The sequence below is a fragment of the Oncorhynchus masou genome, chromosome 1, assembly GCF_036934945.1.
Source record: "Oncorhynchus masou masou isolate Uvic2021 chromosome 1, UVic_Omas_1.1, whole genome shotgun sequence".
In the NCBI taxonomy this organism is placed as follows: Eukaryota; Metazoa; Chordata; class Actinopteri; order Salmoniformes; family Salmonidae; genus Oncorhynchus; species Oncorhynchus masou.
In genome coordinates, this window is record NC_088212.1 from 59,582,030 (window position 1) to 59,601,923 (window position 19,894).

Here is a 19,894-nt window from a genome sequence, read left to right on the forward strand (position 1 = left end):
ACACCCATCTGTCTACATTAAAACAGTAAGGGCATGGAAATGATTTCCATGTCACCACTCTGCATACCAAGCATGTTTACTGTGAAACTAAATGGAAAGGTGAGTGAAGTTCGGAAACACTTTAGCAGAGGTAGTAAAACAGAAAACACCATATTCAATGTCAGTCTACAGTAGCCTATAGGCCTATCACTTGAACAGCTGGTCATATATAAACCTCTGCTATTGGTCAATACAGCACAGATTAGAGACAGGCTACTAATGAACTATTGAAACTGCTATTCATTTGTTCTCACAAAGGTTTAGTATACTAGCACACTGCTCTGTGCTAGGATGTCAATCACTCCATCTATCCATTATCTACAAGTGCTAGGCCTATATGGAGAAACTTTGGAAATTGCTTAACATATTCAAGTGATAAACTTGGCAATTATTTAACTAAAACATGAATCCAGAAAAGATTATCGTAATCAGAACAGTAATACTTTCACTAAAGTAACTATAAGTAGCCAAAGCTAAACACAGTTGGGTGTTGCCTGCAATCAAAGTTCAATGGATGTACATTTACCATCTCACCACCATTACACCTGGGTCTAGCGCAACCACTAATATGCACCATAATAGACTGATCGTAGCGTAAAGATTCCGCCCAAACATATTTCTGCCTCAAGAGCCCTTGATGCTGTAGTGAATATTGGTAAAACAACAACTTGTGCCAGCCTATCTATCCTACAGCTTTAGGAAACCACCCTCAAGTGACCCATCATTACCATAACTTTCCAGAGGTCCAATAGGTCAAAATAGCATCAAACAGTGAATTGAACAAAACAAGGCATCTCCTTCGCTTCGACATAACGGAAACCAACACGCATAGGCCTACATTGATACATATTAATAACCAGCCTGGTCTCATAGGCTAGACGTAACATAGTAAAAGGTAAATCCAGGACACTCAAATTAGTATGATAGGTTATGTTTCTTATGGTATGTATTAATTTGTGGTAGTCCACCATTCATTTTGTATGATATGTTACGAATTACAATTCATATTATATGTTATGAATTTGCAAAACATACAATATGTTATGAAATTTGCTAAACATATCCTATGTTACGAATTCTCGCTAGGTGGCTAACAGCTGTTAAGAATTTGCAAAATGTACAATATCGATTGTCTCAGATTTCCGTACAGAATAATACGAAATGCTCTGAGACCAGGTTGTATTAACCCATATTAAAATATAAATATAGCTATGATGAACACAACATGCAAGTAGATGGCATCTCTGTACAGCCTAGTGCAGGTGCCACAGATAAACTATAAATGTGAAGGATTAAATATATTAAATTATATTAAAATATTTGAATAGAAAAGCTGCCATGTGGTCAATATATGTTTGCTGAGTAAAATGGACTGAGCTCCATTTGTAAATACGGAAATGTCTGTTTGCTGAGGTATTAAACGTGTCTGAACTTGTTCAGGTATAACATTTTACTGCAAATCCTTGAAATTGGAATTTTCCAATTTTCTATACGTCTGAGCTCCAACAGAGACACTTTTTGTAACCTTCTGTTAAGTACATGGAATTAAGAACCAGAAAACAAGATGCAAGGTACAGTACTTCCCTGTTAAGTCAGACTTAAGTTACTCTGAGTGAGGGGGTAGGTTCCTGGCTCTCTGTTGGGGTAAGGGGAGGGGTACGGGGTTAAATGCTGTCTCACTGTGCTGTGCTGCCCTCTGCTGGTTGGGCTGCTCCCTGCTGCTGCTCCTTGTTCAGGATGATGCTGATGATGTCTCCCTCATGTTCCTTCATGTGCTCCATCAGTCTCTCCTTGCTGGTAGACTCAAAGCCACAGATACAGCAGCAGAACAGCAGCACACAATACTCCATGCCGGCCCGGGACTGGACCCCCTCCATCCCGAGGGGGCTGTGCTGGGGGGTTTCACTCTGGGGGGCAGGCTCTCTGGAGGACCACTGGATGAGCTCTGTTGATGCCCCTGAGCCAGCTCCCACACTGTCCACAGGGATTCCTGCTAGAGGGGCTGGGTCCTCCTTCCCACCCTGCACCACACCTGACTGCTCTGCCACTGCCTCCCCCACTGCTGGAACCTTCTGCGGGGCACTGGGGGAACTACAGCCAGGGAGAGAGAGCAGGATCACCATCAAGACAAAGACATGACCCTACACATCCCTGTTCACTGAGACCCAAACACAGGCTTCAGTCTGACCAGAAGATTTTCAGATGGTAAAGGCAGACCGTTAAAACTCAGAATCCCCATCACCCCCTACTCACCGGCCGCTCTGGGAGATGGCCTCGTTGATGGCTTTGTTCACCTGCTCGTAGTTGTAGTTCTGATCGCCAGCGTGCTTCCACATGTGAGACTTGAGGGACGGAGGGTGACTGCACACATAGCCACACAGTGAACACCTGAAAAACCAAAAGGAATAAGTAAGAGTGGGGAAGACGAAGAGAGAAAAGAAAGGGCTCAAGTCTGCAGCAGAAGCAGCTGATTTAATATGCTACTCGGGGTTCACTTTAATCCCCTCAACTCCATTATATCAAAAGGGATCAGCTGCACTAAAGACTCCGCAGGGAAAGACCTAGTGGCACACATGCTCTGATACTGCTTATCTGTACTGCTCTACATTATGCTCCAGCCAACTCTACATACCCAGACATCCTCCATATCGACACTAAAAGGAGAGTTCAGTAGGAGTTCTTTCTGATGGTCGATGAGATGGGTTCTTCTTACACTTCAGCTTTTTCCTCCATCCCCACACTCTTTCAAAGCACATTGGCCTACTTTCTCTACCTCTCCCACTCCCCTGCCCAGCTCTTCCCTCTATGACCCGAGCCGGTCCTGTACCTCTCCAGAAGCTGAACCCTGACCTGGTCCTCACCTGTACTGCTCCAGTAGCTGGACAGCCTGGTGCTCCTGGGGATGTCTCCTCATGTGGCTCTTCAGGCTGTTCATGTTGGTCGTGGCAAAGTCACAGCTGCAGCACCTATAGTACCAGAGAGTGGGCCAGAGTTGGAGGGAATATCTCTGTACAGGACTAGTTGTTTGACAGTTTGTGTTGTGCTCGGCTGTTTAAGCTCGGCTTACTATTCTGTTTCGGCTGGTACAGCAGGAAAAGCCTGGAGGGCCACATTGTTGCCTTGGCGGCTATTTTGTTGCGAAGCTCAAAGTGTAACTGGAAGCACGACGTTCAGAGATGCGATACACTGTGTGGCTCAAATGGATAAGATGGCCTTAGTTAAAAGGCGTGCGCTTCTCTGTGGAACGGTCTGAAGTGTGTCAAGGATACCAAAGCATAAGGGTAGAAAGACTGCACTCCCTTGTATGAAAGAGCTCTATTGAGGGTCTATGGTGGGAAAACATCAAAACAAACTAGATGTGTGTCTGTGTGTGGCGTTAGAGAATAAGACCCCCCCCCCCAGACATCTGACGGCGCCTCGAGTACAAGGCCGATCCGCTTACACGGGTGCTGCGGTGTGAGAAATACTCCAGCTGTAGACTGCGGCCAATGTTAATCTTTACCTAACACTCACTGCCCCCTGCTGGAGATCTGCATCATAACATTGACATTCTATTTTATTAATGGGTTTGAGTGAGCAATAGGATTATGTCATCGGAAACATGGAAAGCGGTGAATTTCTGGATGACTAAAATTAACCTAGCCTAGTTTGAGCGGCATCATCTGTCGGGCAGCAAGAGCACGCAGCTCTCAACTGGTTGTCGCGTGAAGCACCTCACAGAAGAACGACGCCGGTAAGTAAGACGTTTAGGTAAGACCTGTGAATGCTAACTAAAGCAACAATGGGTATGCAGACACGGTCCCAAGTCTCGGTTGAATCTTTGCGCTGCGAAATTCAGTCATCACAAAAAAATTACTTCCTGGTGACTGCAAAGTAGGCCTACCTGGCAGAATGATATCATGATGATTAGTATCAATCGGGAGGGCATTGGTTTTTCAAACCCTATATTGTATAGTACAGAAATACCACTAGGAAAACAATGCCTAACACCCTCCCTAAAATATTTACCAGACCTAAAAAATTGTCTACTGATGTGATTTAAATCATTGTTGTGGAATTTGAACATTGAATTGTTTTTTTTCCTCTTTCAATAAAAACAAAAAGAAGTGTGATTTTGAGAGTGAAAACCTGAACAAATTCAGAAACCTGGAAAAACAAAAACGGAATTAAGCAAAATATTAATAAGATTTTCATATGGCCCTACAACTGTAGCCTTCTTGAGCAAAGGTCTTATACTTTCCCTCAAAACAATCAATGTGAATATGATAGTCAAGTTCAAATTGTATTATGTGTGTATGGAGGGTGGGTTATTATAGGCTAGCTTGCTCATCCCACAAATTAAAGATAGAAAAAAAATCACCTGATATTGTAATTATGCACGCATCATCAACTATCCTGTGAGATATTGGCCCGGGCCAGTGTTTTTTTCCCCCAATTCAGGCCAGTAGCTTTTAGTTGGCACTGGCCTAGTGTGCCACTGGAAAATTTACTTGAATGTCAAGTCCTAAGGAATCCAGACTGCAATCATGACGAATCCTATTGACCTTATTAAAAACACACAGACAGTAGACACCCAGCACCAACCTGTAAGGCTTGTCAGAGTTATGGATCCTCCGGTGGTTGCGAACTCCAACGTAAGTGGAGCTGGTGTAATCACACACGTCACATTTGTACACCTTCTGCGAACTGATGGAGTCTGGAGAGTGGAACAAAAGTACACATTAAATACTGTGGACAAAGGATGCGGTACCAATAAAATGAAACAACCAAAACAGGTAGTAGAGAGGATAGTTGGTGTGAAATCTTTGATTTAAGGTAAAAAGACTAATCGTGTTTGTTCAAGTTGGAAAATGCACTTGGTGCAACACTCACCATTAAAAACAATTGTATTCAAGCTTTTTTTTAACATTTTTTTTATTAAAGGCTTGACGTTGGTTCAGAAAAAGGCCATTGATGAAGGCCAAAATATCAAGCTTTTAATAGTTGCCAAAATAAAACATTTTTAATGGTGAGCGAGCATCGCCCATTTCACTTTTCCAATTAATAAAACGTTTTTTTGGGGGTTGCATCTCGACTCGTGTTGGTCGAGCGCCCGCCACTTCTTTCCATTGGAAAAACACATTTGACACATTTCCTTACCATCGTCTGTCATCTTTACAGATCCCTCCGCGGTGGCCGTGGTTTCAGTGACAGGGGTTAGTATTGCGCCGGTGTCGCCCAAACCGTGCTGGTCTGTCTCGTGGTTCCTCAGCTGACTCTGTGGAAAGCGTCAGTGATAAAAGAACAAGTAAAAACTTAATGAGATCTTCTAGGGCTGAACATAAAGCACACAGGCTACCCTCACCTCTCCTAACAAAAATAAAAGAGATATCCGATATCTATGGAGTTCAAAACCCCACAGAATTCTATGATGGACTTAATGAGGTCTGCAGAAACGGGCGAGGCGTCTCATGAAAGTAATGAAATCAATATAGGCTCGTTCTCTACTCCCTGAATCAAACTAAACTTCCCCTGCTGCACTGCACCAACCAGCACTATGCTGCAGAAAAAAACTTCCATCTCAACTCTCACTTCTACAATCAGTTCATCTCATCTTATCTTTATGACCGTAATTTGGGTCATCGAGAAACAAAAACTCAAGAGCAATATTCTCTCCGAGAGGAGGCGCCACTTCAATAATAAATCTCTTATCAGGGACATTGAGGCACACAGTCTGTCCTAATTTCTATCTCTTCAGTCTTTCTACTCACTTTGTAATAAAAGGCCTCAGTACACTCCTTGCAGTGGTACATCCTGGTCTTGCAGTGGTTGATCATGTGGCTCTCTAGATCTTTGCTGTCCAGGGCAATGTGTTCACAGATGGGACACTGGTAGGGCTGTCTCTGGCGGTGTACTCGCAGGTGCTGCTTGATGTAGCCCTTGTTCCCACTACTGTAGCGACACAGGCGACAGTGGTAGGGCCTCTCGCTGCCAGGGATGTAGTCCACCAGACCCCCACCAGGGTTACCCGGGTCCCCCCCTCCACAGGCGCTGACCTCCCCAGCGTGCTGGCTCTGGGCGTTGTCCTGGAGCTCCTTCAGGATGTCCTCGTCCGTGGCATTCTGGTCCGAGCGCTCCTTTAGCCTCTCTATGACCGTCAGCAGGGACAGGCTGATGCCAGCCTTGGCGGGGCCCTCGGCCAGCCCGTCCTCTCTGGACCCCTGCAACTCCAGGTCTACCAGCGCTGCCCCCACGCTGCCCATGCCGGTCAGCTCCTCTACTGCTGCAGGGGCTCTGTCAGCTGCTACTGCTGCAGCCGTGGCCATCTCCAGGAGCCACTGGCCCGTGTCAGGGCTCTGGGAGCCCTGACCCACGATGCTCCTGATGTGCTCCGCTGTCCTCATAGGCATGGTCACCAGGGCTTCAGCGGCCAGGGAGTGAAGCCTCAGAGACTCAGAGTGGGTCCTCCTGCGGGCTGGGGGAGCGTTCTCGTCATGTGGAGGGTCCGTGGTGGTCTGCTGCCTCTCACTGTTGCTCCAGCCAATCAAAACCTCCTGCTGCCCGTCCTTGTCAACAAACACTGGCTGGGTCTCCACATGGCCCGCCTCCTCTGCAGCCAGCAGGCTCTTGTCTCTGCCCACCTCTGGGCTGGGAAGGATGGGGAGGGGCTGGGTGGCCACAGGTTCCTCTGCACAGGGCAGTCGTTCCACTATGACATTGACATGGTCTGCACTGTTGGGGCTGCAGCTGATGATCTTCTGGGCTGACGACAGGAGGCTGTCTGTTGTACTGGTAATATGACAACAGTCCTGCATAGGTTCCACCTCAGTCTCTGTGGTCACCTGTACCTCCAACATTGGTTCCTCAGTGACAGGGTCTTTAGAGGGATATGGCCCCTCCACTGGGCTCTCCTCTGTGATCGGTTCTGTCACAGCCTCATTCCCACATTCCGCCACAGGGGCACAGAGGTCGATCTGGAATGTGGACATCTTGTTGAGGTTATGAGATTTCTCTGGGACCGGGGTGAGGACTACTATGGCTTCTTCTGCAGGAGGAACTACAGGAGGTGCTGGTGCCACTGCCTCGTCCTCAAAGATAGGGTAAGAGCAGTCCACCAGACCTGCGTGCTTCCATGCATGGGTCTTTAACATTCGCTGCTGTCCACACACATAGCTGCAGATCAGGCAGCGGTATATCCCATACTCCTCATAGCTGTACCACTTCTTCTTAGCAGGGATCTCCTCAGCACAGTCCATGGCAGTTTTGAACACAGCCTCCTCCACACTACCCCCCATCCCTAACCCCTCATTTCCCTCGCTGGCCTGCTGGCTGGATACAGGGTTCTTGTTAGAGTTGCTGCAGTCAAAGTGGAGCCTGACATGGGCCTCTAGCTCCTCTTGGTGGCTGGAGGTGAAGCGACACTCAGAACACATGAGGATGAGGTCACTGTGCTGCTCATCGTGCTGCCGCAGGTGCTCCTTCAGCAGGCTCAAGGTCGGGGACAGGAACCGACACAGGCTGCACTGGTAACAGGTGATGGTCCTACTGCTGCCAGCGGGTGCACTGTTGTCTGGCTGGATTTTCTGATCTTTCACCTCTTCCTCCAACTCCCGGGCTCTCTTGCAGGAGGAGGACCCACCACTGCCCTCCCTGATCTCTGGGACTCTGACGGAGGCACAGGACATGAGGGCTCTCTTCTTCCCAGCCAGGGTGAATCGACGCGGGCGCTTCTCCACGATCTTGCTGAGCTTCTCGATCACCTCGATGAGGGAGTCTGCAGCCTGTTTCTGCTGCTGCCCCTGGTCATCATCCCTAGGCTCCATCAGGGTACCTGGGGGCGTTTCCACCCTTTCAGGGATGAAGACAGACTCCTGTTGGCCTCTAGAGTGGGGGACCAAGATGGCAACTCCACTGCTGTCCTCCATGCCTGTAGAAAGCAAAACAAGCCTGTTAAAACTACCACAATCAGCTTTGCATGCATAGCACAGAAATATGATCATGGCTCGTAAACTCTGTTAATGTGTCTCCTGCAGATATGGTATTGCTATTTTTGCAAATGTTCCTCTTTCCTTCTTAGTCACACACAAACAAATGTGTTTAGGCTTACACTGAAAAAGAAACCTGTTGTGTTACTGTTTTTGGCAGTGTGCAAAACACAGCGGGGGTCACAGAGTACAGTACTGAACTTAGAAAGTCCCAATCAGAGTTATTTAGTTTTACCATCCAAGTATTCCAGTTGATAGAAAACGCTGTGGTAATTCAGTCAAGCGGATCAATGATAATTGAATAAGGATGCAGGGTTATTTTCCAGTGTCACAGAGGAAGACATTCATGTGGTTAAGCACATAATATCTGCAATTGGTACCACACTTTCCCCTTTGACCGCAATCCAGGTTCCCCTTTCTTTGGGTTCTGCTTTTAAGGAATAGCCTAGGCCTAAATATCTCTGAACCTTCTGCAGTACTATAACGTTACTACCTAGTGCTCCTTCTGCAAAAGTGACAAAGACCTTGGATAGGCAAATAGTTGCTCGTGCAATCCACAAACTGCACAAATAAGGTTTTTGCTCGGGTTTGGTAGCCAACTTGTTAGCAGACCACTTTGGCTTAGTAACTAGCTAACTAGTTGAACAGGGACATCGATATGTGTGCATGACTAGGAGGACTGCCCTCTGACAGAACGGGCTAAAAATAACATTTAATTCGCGGAGGCGTGGTGGGTTGACTCTGCCTCCGGCTAGCTCACGAAAGCAAAATAATGATCTGTAAAAGATTATAGCTAGCTAACTTAGCTAGCAAAATGCAGGTTACATAGCCACAACAATCGCGCAGCTGTGTCGAGAACATGGAGTCCAACGCTAGAGACATGCATTATTTATCTGGAAAAAGGGGCAGGACGTGCACTGCACATGACAACAAGCCAACCGCTTGACTATAAGCTAAGCTAGCAGTAGCACACGAGTCTCTCACCCAACGCACTGTAAAATATATCTAGCTATTTAATGTGCTTCTTATTTAATAAATACCAAAGCAAAGGGTCAATGCGACTTTTGTGTCAGTTAGCTAAGTACTTACTGAACCGGAAAATCTGAAAGATCTTTGGCCTCAGAACAAAATACAAAAAAATATGCTTTATCCTTTATCAATAAAGGTGGCCTCTGTCTCTCACACTGTAAAATGGCGAGGATGGAGCACTGATCACGTGACTCCAGCCTAACTGGTCAGGTGACCAAGATGGAATCTGTCGTAATTTGAGACAGAATCAGAGTCCCACAGAAAAATCCACTGAGCGATACGATCCTTGTTTCAGCAGGATGTTGTATCTATACCTTATGTCATGCCTTATTGGAATGGATTTATTGATAATATCTGTTGGAAAACAGTTTGGATGTTGCCACACACATACCTACTTGTTAACAAAATGAAGGAAGTTTCCTTTAAAATTATTCATAAATATTATCCTACCAACCACTATATGAAGAAGTTTAAGGAAAACATCAACTCAAATTGCTCCTTTTGTAATGACCACCCAGAAACAGTTTTGCATCTTTTTTGGCATTGTATGCATGTAAGAAAACTGTGGCAAGACATCAGTAGGATTATAATTGAACACATTTATGAAGATTTTACACTATTGTGGAGAGATTTACTGTTTGGATTCTTTACATACAATAGAAATAAGCGGAATCATTTTTATGTAATTCATTTCATTATTCTTTTGGCCATGTAAACACATGTAAATTTACAAACAGAAAACTACATTTTCGTACCCTACAAAAAGAAATTGAACTGTATTTTAAGACGGTTAAATGCTCTACTAACAAAAAAGCTGTTAGAATTGTAAGTATATGCATGTCCCTTAAGGTCCTTGTGTAATTGTAATGTGATATTGTACACCCTAGCTCGATTGTCTATTGTTTGTAATCTATGTATGCTTGTGTTCCCTCATGTGCTTTATGTATTGACTTGTTATAAAAAAAATAAAAAAAATCCACTGAACAGTTACTGGACAGCATTGGTTTATGAGTATGTAATATGGGTGAATTCACAAGTAATATGCCTTAGTATAATGCAATCAAGCCCAAAATGTAAACGCATATCAAACGGAGGTAAAGTGCAGGTGCAGCTCTGTCACTGAGAAGCTCAAATTTAATGTGCTTTGTAGTGCATAATGACCTTAATTTATCTTCCAAATATATTTTAAATCTAAAACTTGCTCTTCTTCAATTTATATTCACCGCTCATCCCACCAGTTTGTGTAAATCAAATACTGCCATCTAGTGCTTGTTAAATGACATTGAAACGCTTGTTCAATTGCGTGCACCAGGACCGACTTTAGGAAACCCTCCCTCAACCAATAGTAGGCCATTAAAATATATAAAATATCCTTCATTCATCTCTCTGTATAACTTGACCAACAAGACATTGTTTGCACACCACCATGAAACACCAAACAAGAGGAAAGCGACTTTAAAATCCTAGGGACGACATGCAAACAGTTTATGGAAAGCTGTTTTAACAATTCAATTATCGATATCAATAACTAAAATGTTGTATAATAAATGTTTTTATATAAACAAATATACAATAATGACGTTCATGGGGGGCGTGATTACATTTGCATGCTCCTGATTGGTTCTCTGCTCCCACTGACAGATAGACAGGAAGACACAGGTGAACAACATGGCTGGCCTGCACTTCCTGATAAATCATGCATTACTTCATTGAGATTCAAGGCTCTTGAAGCTGATTGGTTTTCAGTCTTAATAATGCCAAATATGCTAATATATACGGCCTTCAACAATTATTCACATAAAAAAGTGTAATTATCATATATCAGTAATAGTTTTTTTAATATATAAAAAATAGAATTATCGATATCAATAAATTGAAATATTTGATACAAAAAGTTAAGTATTGATAAATTTATTATCAAGATAGAAATTTGAAATTCAATTATTGAAACAAAAAATACAATTATTAATATAACAATGATATTAATATAATGTTAAAACTGCTTTCCATACAAAGTTATCCTTACTCATAACTCATAACATTTCATTGAGCCATTATTGGATGTCCCCTACAGCCAACCCTGCCCAAATGCTCACGCAAATAGCTCCACCTAGCACGTGATACAGTTTGTTTTTCATACAAAAAAATACATTAGCCAGTTTAGGAATGTTGCACCCAGATGTATTTTGAGAAACATGTGATCCAGCCGGAAATGTGGAATGGAATGGTTCAATGGAAATGTAAGGAAAGGTGCGAGGTAGTCATTAAACGCTGTGATGCCTTCAATTTTGTTGGCAACGCCACGTACATTTACAAAAAAACTAAACGTCCCTTGTCTGTCACAAATGTTGTGTACACTTATATTTGAACTTACTCTGCCGATTTTTTGTGGTCCTTCAGCTGGTTGACATTTAAAAAAAAAAAATCCACAGGAAAGTATTATTTAAACGACTTCAAAATGCAGGTCTGTGTGTGGCAATCAAGATGTTTGCTCATGACCGAAGGCACATGTCTGCATGCAGGCATACTAACAGGTTTTTACATGGTTTTGTGCATGTGATAGAAATGTCAACTTCGAGCAGCTTAAAGAACCAACTGACCGGTAGAGTAAGTTCAAATATGTTTCTTAAACATTCTGGCTTGTAAGGAAAATGTCCACCATTTTGCAGTGCTTTGTTTCAGACTGTATACCAAGAATCGGTATCAAAGTCAGATTTATTAGGCAAGGTGAGAGGGTGTCATAGCCGAGGTGGTGTGTGAATGTAGCCAGGTGCAACTTTGGTAAACTGCGCTCAGTAAGTGTATATTCTGTATTTGAAATGTTCTTTCTCGCTTATATGAAAGTTAAGTTCCAAATGTTTCCAAAACTGTGTTGCAAGTGAGGATTAATAACGTTTCTAAATGTTAAAACAAGGCGTCGGGATTGCAGTTAATTGATCCAGCTGTGGTCCTCATGTGCAATTGAGAACTCAACGGTTGGGTTTGCCCCCTTGTGTTCTTGAGAGCTAGCTACAAATGTACACCACTGGCACACATATTTGCACATGAAAAATAGGTATATCCCATATCAATGTGATACCAGAACATGTTATATGATAAACACTGTTATTCCATTTCAAACATCAACTGGCCTGTCTCTTTGACAAACATCATCTTGATTTTCAAATGAGGAAATAAGAGGGACACATTAAATGTATTTGTTATTAACCGCAATACTAACAATAAAAAAAGCTGTGTACTTCCTGATTTGACTGGAATTGAAATGGTTTTGACCCCGACCCTGGTAATAATGCGTGGCCCTGCAGTCCAGGGATTGGAAAGCATGGTCACGTCAGGACGACTCGATGTGATATTCATTCAGTGTATATCTATTTCCCTTGAGCTTCAGGTAAAATATGGATGAAATCATCTGAGAGTGTGTGGTTTTGCATGCTGCAGACAAAGGCCTAGTCTCAGGGTCCAGCCAATCCAGTGATGTAGTGTCTCGGTGTGTACTGGGCTGAACGTCGTGCTGGTGGTCACTAGAGAGAGAAGTTCATACAGGGCTGAGGAGAGAGGACGTGAGTTGGTCCAGTAATGCCTTGGCTGGATTTATTGTTTTAATTACATTTCCAGGCTTTTATCATACACTGTTTATGGTGGTGATTTGTCCACTGTATGACTTTGTTTGTAGAGCCAAAATTGTATTATTTGAGGGCTTCCTTGGTTTAGTGTGGCAGTGAGTTGCTACAGTATGTTTACTGTTGTCTAAACCTATGTCAAGATTTATCTATAGCAAGTCAGACCTAACCAATACCTGCCAAGATTTACTGTCCACGCATGATGTTTACCTACATTTAGCTGCTGGTTGTTTGTGTTTTGGTAGCCTACACACACAGCCATCTGTGCTCCACCACCATAACAACCCCCCTCCATCCACACAACAATTGTGTGTGAGTTCAGAGATACACAGTCCATCTGACCCCCTTTATATTAACCAAATAACGGTATGCCATGACCTGCTTATTATTCATATCAATCTGACAGTGTAGGGTGGTGCCATTAGAGGTCAGGTTCCCTCCCGTGCTGCAGTGGAACATACTAATGTACGCCTCAGAGGAGGCTGGTGGGAGGAGCTATAGGAGTATGGGCTCATTGTAATGGAACGTATTCAAACATGCGGTTTCCCAATGCTTGATGTGCCTGATACTGTTCCATTTATTCCATGCCAGTCCTCCCATAGCTCCTCCCACCAGCCTCCTCTGGTCCACATTTCCCCCCACCGCTGTACTTGGTCAAGTTGCATATACATCTTCTTCCACATGATTTTATTAACTCTCATATCTACACCTCCTATTACCACAGCTGCCTCTCATTCAAAGGCACACAGCCTGCTCTCTAATTTGAAGTGACAAGCCATATACTTTCGCTCACACATTACGCGCTAGCCTCGGGCAAGGGAGCCTGCTCCTTTGAAAATGTTGGAATCAGGTTATTTCTATGGAAGTATTAAAGTAATACCTCAGTTTAAGCTATTATTTCATAGTTTTTTTTTCTTCACCTGGAGGGCTCAGGGAGTGGTAGAAATGGGGAGAGGAAAACACAGAGAAAGAGACGTACAGCATTGCGATACCATCTGACAACACCTTCGATGAGTTGATGAGTCAATATGTGTGAAGCTTATTGAGTGCAGACAAAGACAAAATGCTCATATCTGATGGTTATGTGTGTGTGTGTGTTTTCTATGTAAATGCTTGTTTGTGTGGGGTAGCTTGTCTATATTTTAATGTGTGTGCGCGTGCATGCGCACACCTGTGTGTTTGTGTGTGTCCGACTGTGTGTGTGATCGTTGTCAGTGTGTATTTTTGAGAGTGAAGAGGAGAAGCCCCAGAGGACTGTGTGATCCAAACCCTGTCTGATGATACCACAACGTGCTAGAGCAGCTCTGTCACACCACCACCATATCACTCAAACCACATTCCACAGTTCTTCTGAAATTCCTATTACCAAGACTCATGCATCATCACCATCATCACACCACACAAATCAATACTGACATCACTTTTTAACTGAGCTGTTGTTCCTCTCTCCCCATCTGTCAATCCTCCATCAGTCTGCATATGCATTCATCTCTGATGTAGCCAAACTGCTGTTTCCACTCTGACCAGTGAGTGGTGCTAGAAGCCTTGCACCACTGGAACGCTGGCTAGCGTCAGGACGTTGTGACCTTTGACATGCATTCATTTATCACCTCTGTCTACGGAGCACCATTTGAGTGCACGGCCATGGGCGGCCGTACATTATTTGGCTGTGTTCTCACTTCCCACATATCATATATGTGAGGCACGGGAGGACAACAAGGGGGGGAGGAGAGGCTATATTGTTTTGTGGCAAATTGATGTGATCCATCTGACCATGTGACTCCTGCAACACACTCCCTAAGTGACCACCGAAGGGCTAGAATTGCATTGTGGGTCTTTAGGCAATAAGGGACGATCTATGTCCTCCATTTTGCTGGTGGGGAAACAAACAAAACGTCAGCCCGTGTTCATATATTTCACACTCCTTTTCCCTAAAATATATCTTCTCCGTGGAAACATTTCTGTGGCTCGCACACGGCTGCTTTTGGAATCATTTTCTAGAGAGCCTTTGGCTTATTTGTGGTCTCTGATCCGATTTCCCACCTCTCCTCTGTGATTTCTCATTCCATGGTTGCCTTAACGAATCTCTCAGCACTCTTTTACTTGGAGAAAATACCACCGCAGAACACTTTCACTGCAAAATGAGTACGTACAGGAATATGAACTGAAACTTACAGCTTGCATAATTTGTAATTGCTACATTGCACCGCACCATGAATGTATGCAACAAAAAATGCCATAAAAAACACAGTTTCAAAACACATGTTCGATTTGGACATTATATACCCCATCCATGACAATGGACACAATCTGGGTGCAATTCTTAACCAAGTTGGGTTAAGAATTGTGGCGGCAGGTTGCCTGGTGGTTAGAGCGTTGGGCCAGTAATCAAAAGGTTGCTAGATTGAATCCCCGAGCTGACAAGGTAAAAATCTGTCGTTCTGCCCCTGAACAAGGCAGTTAACCCACTGTTCCTAGGCTGTCATTGTAAACTATATTTTTTTCTTAACTGACTTGCCTAGTTAAATAAAGGTTAAAAAAAAAAAATTTTGCTGGCATATTGGTTACCATTTCACATAGGGAGCCATGGAGCCCCATGATTACCAAAATAGCTGAAGCTCCACTTTTATTGTGTTATGCTAATGGTACATTACATTACAGAGGTCCTCATTGGAGATGGTTATAAGTGCTTTATCTCAGAGCGGTTAAAGGGTCCTCTTCATTCCCCAGTCTGCCACTATTTGTAATGGAGACACATTTAGAATGAGAGAAGAGGAGTGCCTGGCCATGAAGGAGACAGGGACAATAATGCTGGCATGAGGATCTGTGTGTGTGTGTCATTTGTTTGACTGAATAGGTATTATGATCTCATGTCTGTCCATGACTGGATATACGCAGTGGTTTATCTCAAGATTAAAATGTTCGACCTTCCAAAGATACTAGGAATATTGAACTGCAGATATGCTCTCATGCACACACAGAACTAACCAAAAATGTTTGTTATATTCTACTATTTTAAACTATTTAATATTTGTGCATGTTTAGTAATATGGCAATATTCACATACCATGCATTTATGTACCTCCTATCTACCTCCCCCTGATTCATATCTGAAGTTTTAAAACAAAAAGCCGCAAATTGCAGTAACATTACCTTTCGATTGCTCACCGTGGAACAATTTTCCTTTAGCCAGTGAAATTAATTACTTATTGATCTATGACTAGTTTAATAAAATGAAGTGAATGAATGAATAAGTGAATAAATGGCAGGATTTGTGCCTCAGGTAGTTATCCACTTTTGTGGACGCTCTGCTTTGCAGCTTCCATTTTTCATATGTCATTGATTACTATGGAAAGAGTGGCTATGGCTAATGGTTAACTTATCGGTTTAATAGGTTCAAATTAAACTGATTAGTAGCAAATTACAGACAGTTGCCAACAGGTGAGACATTTCCCTGGAATATGAGGGGAATTGTTCAGAAACACGGGTTGTTTTCATGTATAAAGCATTTTGCTTTCAGAACTCTTTTAGGAACTACCCATGCACTATGTCCAGGCCTGTGGACCCTCTACCTATCCCGTAAGCAAATACAGCACCTCTAAAGCAACACTAGGCTCTTCTCTCTCCCTGCTGCTTTCTAGCAGCGTTTTGGGATACTTACAGAAGGAACCTAACACCCTCAGCAAAAAAAGAAGAAAGAGAGGAAGCCAATGTAAAGATTATGGTGCAGCGAATAGATTAGTTTTGCTTGACCAACTAAGTGGTGTGTGGCTTTGGAAAGTTGTGTGCTAATTGAAATTTTCCTGAGGATCTCCATAAATAGATGAAATTAGCACTCGGGGAAAGGATCGGCCAGCTAATAAACCTTTATTTATAGCAAATTATTACCCTAATGTATCAAATTAACAACATGTAGCAACCAAGATTTATACATGATGTTAGAAACCTGTATTACATTTACTTAAGGTATTCAGCCAAACACATGTTCATATAAAACACTTTTCTTTTATAGATTGCGGTTTATGATAGAATGTGTAAGATTAACCACTCTCTGTGTGTTTTTGTTTGACTGATTTATGGTTGCTATAAAGTTTGTTTATTAGACTGGCGCAAATAATTAAATGGTGGAGTTTTTAAGTGTCGTATTCACCTAATGTAAGGAACTAACGTGTGTAAATGCCAGCCTGTAAAACTGGAATTATCTCTGAAGTCAAGGAGTCAAAATATTTACCTCTATAAATCTGCCTTTAACATCTCACTGATTATGGTCAGCAGACACCCTGACGATGCGCCTTTATTTTGTGCTCAACAGCAGGAGATAAATGTTCTTTTTCAAGGACTGTTTTTCATTGCTGCTAATTTCCTTTGCCCTTTAAAATGAAGGGATTGGGACACAGAGGAGAACTCTAGAGGTTAAACTGCATCACCCAGCACCATTATCGCCCGTCTGAATGTACCGGGTCTAACACTCAACTCCCCAATTAGATCAGGAAAAGGGATTGAACATCAGATTATTCCTAATATTCTCGAAATCAATCTTACATTCATTTGTGTGAGATAATTGGACACTTTCACATCTGTTTTGCCCACAAGGACATTTGTTTGACCTGCCTCCATGAAAATGGTGTGCCAAAACTGCTGTGATCTCACGTAAGCACTGTTTCATTGATTATTAGTATAGAGTGTTTCTTGGTATGTATTACAATGATAAGAACATGGAACAGCAGAGGATGGTAAGTCCTCCCTATCTGGTAACATCCACACTATTTCAGTATGTCACTGTATTAGGAAAATGTACATCTTTTTGGTTGGCCATTTAAAATAAAACCGAACAATTCCTGAGGTGTGTGTGTGTGTGTGTGTACTGTACATTCAAACATCCATAGGGTGCACCTCTTTCCCCACTCCTCACTACAGACAACAGCTCCAGAGGAAGATAAATGTCTTCCCTCTGAGAAATCCAATAGAAATTCAGATGCATTTAACAAGTAGAGAATCCAAACTTTCCCCTTATAGTTTGTGTCTGAACAGGAGGACAGGCTGAGGGAGAGAGGAAGACAACGAGCTTTGTTCTGCGACAAACAGTCTGTTCCCTACACACAATCTGTGTTCTGGGAAGGTAGTGAAAATACTGTATGAGAAACAATAATTGTGTTATTTCCCAGCTCATCCCAACATTGTGTTAATCTCATGTACTGAAATATGTAGTCTGTTGACTCCTGCACATGTGAGTAGAGGTTGAAACACACTATTTAGCCAGACAGTGATAACATAGGGCGGCAAGTAGCCTAGTGGTTAGAGTGTTGGACTTGTAACCGGTTACAAGATCGAATCCCTGAGCCGACAAGGTAAAAATCAGTCTTTCTGCCTCTGAACAAGGCAGTTAACCCTACTGGTCCTAGGCCATCATTGTAAATAAGAACCTGTTCTGAACTGACTTGCCTGGTAAAATAAATAAATTAAATAAATGTAGTGTGACACACAACCATAGAGCTGACAGATCTACGACAGATTCACTTTTGGTGGTAATATCAGAAGCCATACTCAGTCGTGTGTGTGTGTATATATGTGCATTTAACATTTTGTGTGTGTGTGTGTATAAGCCCAGTCAAACAACAAAACACCTGAGCTATGGTATAATAGGATAATTAATTCAGTGCAGAGACTAGCCAACACATGGAGCAATGGGTTTTTTAGTGTGTATATGGGGGTGGGTGGGGGTTAATACAACATGATAAATATTTGATTTCTGTTGGGGCTTGTCCCATCATTCCAAATAGGAAATGGCTGTAATGCGATTGGGAACAGATTTTCCTCTGGTAGGCCTGGGCTGTATGCACTAGAGACGAGGCCCAGCGACCGACAAGTATGCGTGGCTTGGGGAAATGAGAGTCAAAAGACCCTTACAAATCACAGCAGGGCACCATGTTCCACCACTGGCTCCATCACAAATCTGAAAGGACCCAGAAAAGCCATGATAACGCTGATGGTAGTTTGTTGTTTTTAAACACTAAACACAATAGCCTACTGTCTACTTTTCTTTGTGTTTGTATGAATAGCAATATATACATTTTATTCTGTAATACTTTAAGACTCCGAGACAGAAAACATTTTGAATCTTGCATTCACTATTTGAAACATTAGGCCTAATCTTTGCATATGATTTTGATTTTATAGACGGGGTCATCGAAACGGACACATTGTCAATGTTCACTAGTAGTTCAACATATGTCCCAGTCCAGTGGTGACACTTTGCTACAGGCACCACAGCTCTGCTCTCTTTTAACAGGCGTTGCTCTTTTCCGGTCAAGAGGCACAGCAGTTTGCCTGTCTCAGGGCTTGCAGAAACAGATGTTTACTCTGAAAAAAATTCTAACCTAATACTGCAGGGAGCTGCACTGAGATATATTTATAGACAAGTGTGCCACACAATCAAGAAGCATTTGTCCTCAAGTGGTGGTGGTGGTGGGGGGGAGATATGGTTTCAGCAGTATTCGGTGGCACCGAGTGAAAGTAATGATTGATTATATCCAGAGAGAACACTTTGTACTAATTTCATCATTGCTGAAAAATGACAGGGGCACTTCTGTAACAAACACACATTCAGTGTTGTGTCTTCCCCCCCCCCCCCCACACACTTTGTCTTCACTTTTTTGTGGTGAAATTGTCAGAGAAAATTAATGCAATTAACTTGGCCCAGGGCAAAAAGCAGAGTTTCAAGTTTGTCATGCTGCAATGCTGTTATCTGCTGATGAAGAAAAAATACTATCCTGTTTCCACTATCATGTTTTTCTCTTCACACAACACATTTCTCTGCTGTGGATGTCTCGAGGAGGCAGTAATGTCATTGTATCCGTTCCCATTTGAGCTGAAAAGGAGATGGCCGCGTACGTCAGCCTCCTAGAATCACTGTTAATGTGTCCTAATGACTAAGGAAGACTGCCGCTCACGTTTCACATTAATATGGCCACACAGCGCGTAATTCGCTTTGCGTCTCCTCTTTTGAAATATACAAACCCGAGTGCACGCACGCACCTCATCTGCAAACACACACTTCACACACAGCCCTTCTCATTCGCCGTGAAGCCTACACCCTGGTCTGCTCAATAACAGCCAGCTGTGTGTCACGCTCCTCCAACAACACCTTGTGCAAAGAGTTAATGCACTTTCTATCTTGCAGCACTGTTTCTCTATTCGATTTCAGGTCAAATATTCAGAGACGGAACATCAACGATATGATAT

General features: G+C 43.0%; 1 protein-coding gene across 1 annotated transcript; it reads right to left on the reverse strand.

Annotated features, from left to right (window-relative positions):
- Positions 1-268: 268 nt before the first annotated feature.
- LOC135547356 (zinc finger protein 507-like) lies at positions 269-9,189 on the reverse strand. The gene is made up of 7 exons (XM_064976321.1): positions 9,093-9,189; positions 5,790-7,945; positions 5,179-5,296; positions 4,624-4,735; positions 2,901-3,005; positions 2,293-2,427; positions 269-2,130 (listed from the first exon to the last, which is right to left on the reverse strand). The coding sequence occupies exons 2-7, from the start codon at positions 7,941-7,943 to the stop codon at positions 1,716-1,718; spliced, it is 3,039 nt and encodes a 1,012-aa protein (XP_064832393.1). The 5' UTR covers positions 7,944-7,945; positions 9,093-9,189; the 3' UTR covers positions 269-1,715.
- Between the last annotated feature and the right edge of the window lie 10,705 nt (positions 9,190-19,894).

Bases quoted from the DNA above. Each gene is read 5' to 3' on its own strand.
- LOC135547356 (XM_064976321.1), bottom strand. From the start codon at position 7,943: ATGGAGGACAGCAGTGGAGTTGCCATCTTGGTCCCCCACTCTAGAGGC. The intron at 5,297-5,789 runs GTGAGTAGAAAG...CGCTTTCCACAG, and splicing joins CTGAGGCCTTTTATTACAAA to AGTCAGCTGAGGAACCACGA. The intron at 2,131-2,292 runs GTGAGTAGGGGG...CCCTGGCTGTAG, and splicing joins GCCATCTCCCAGAGCGGCCG to TTCCCCCAGTGCCCCGCAGA.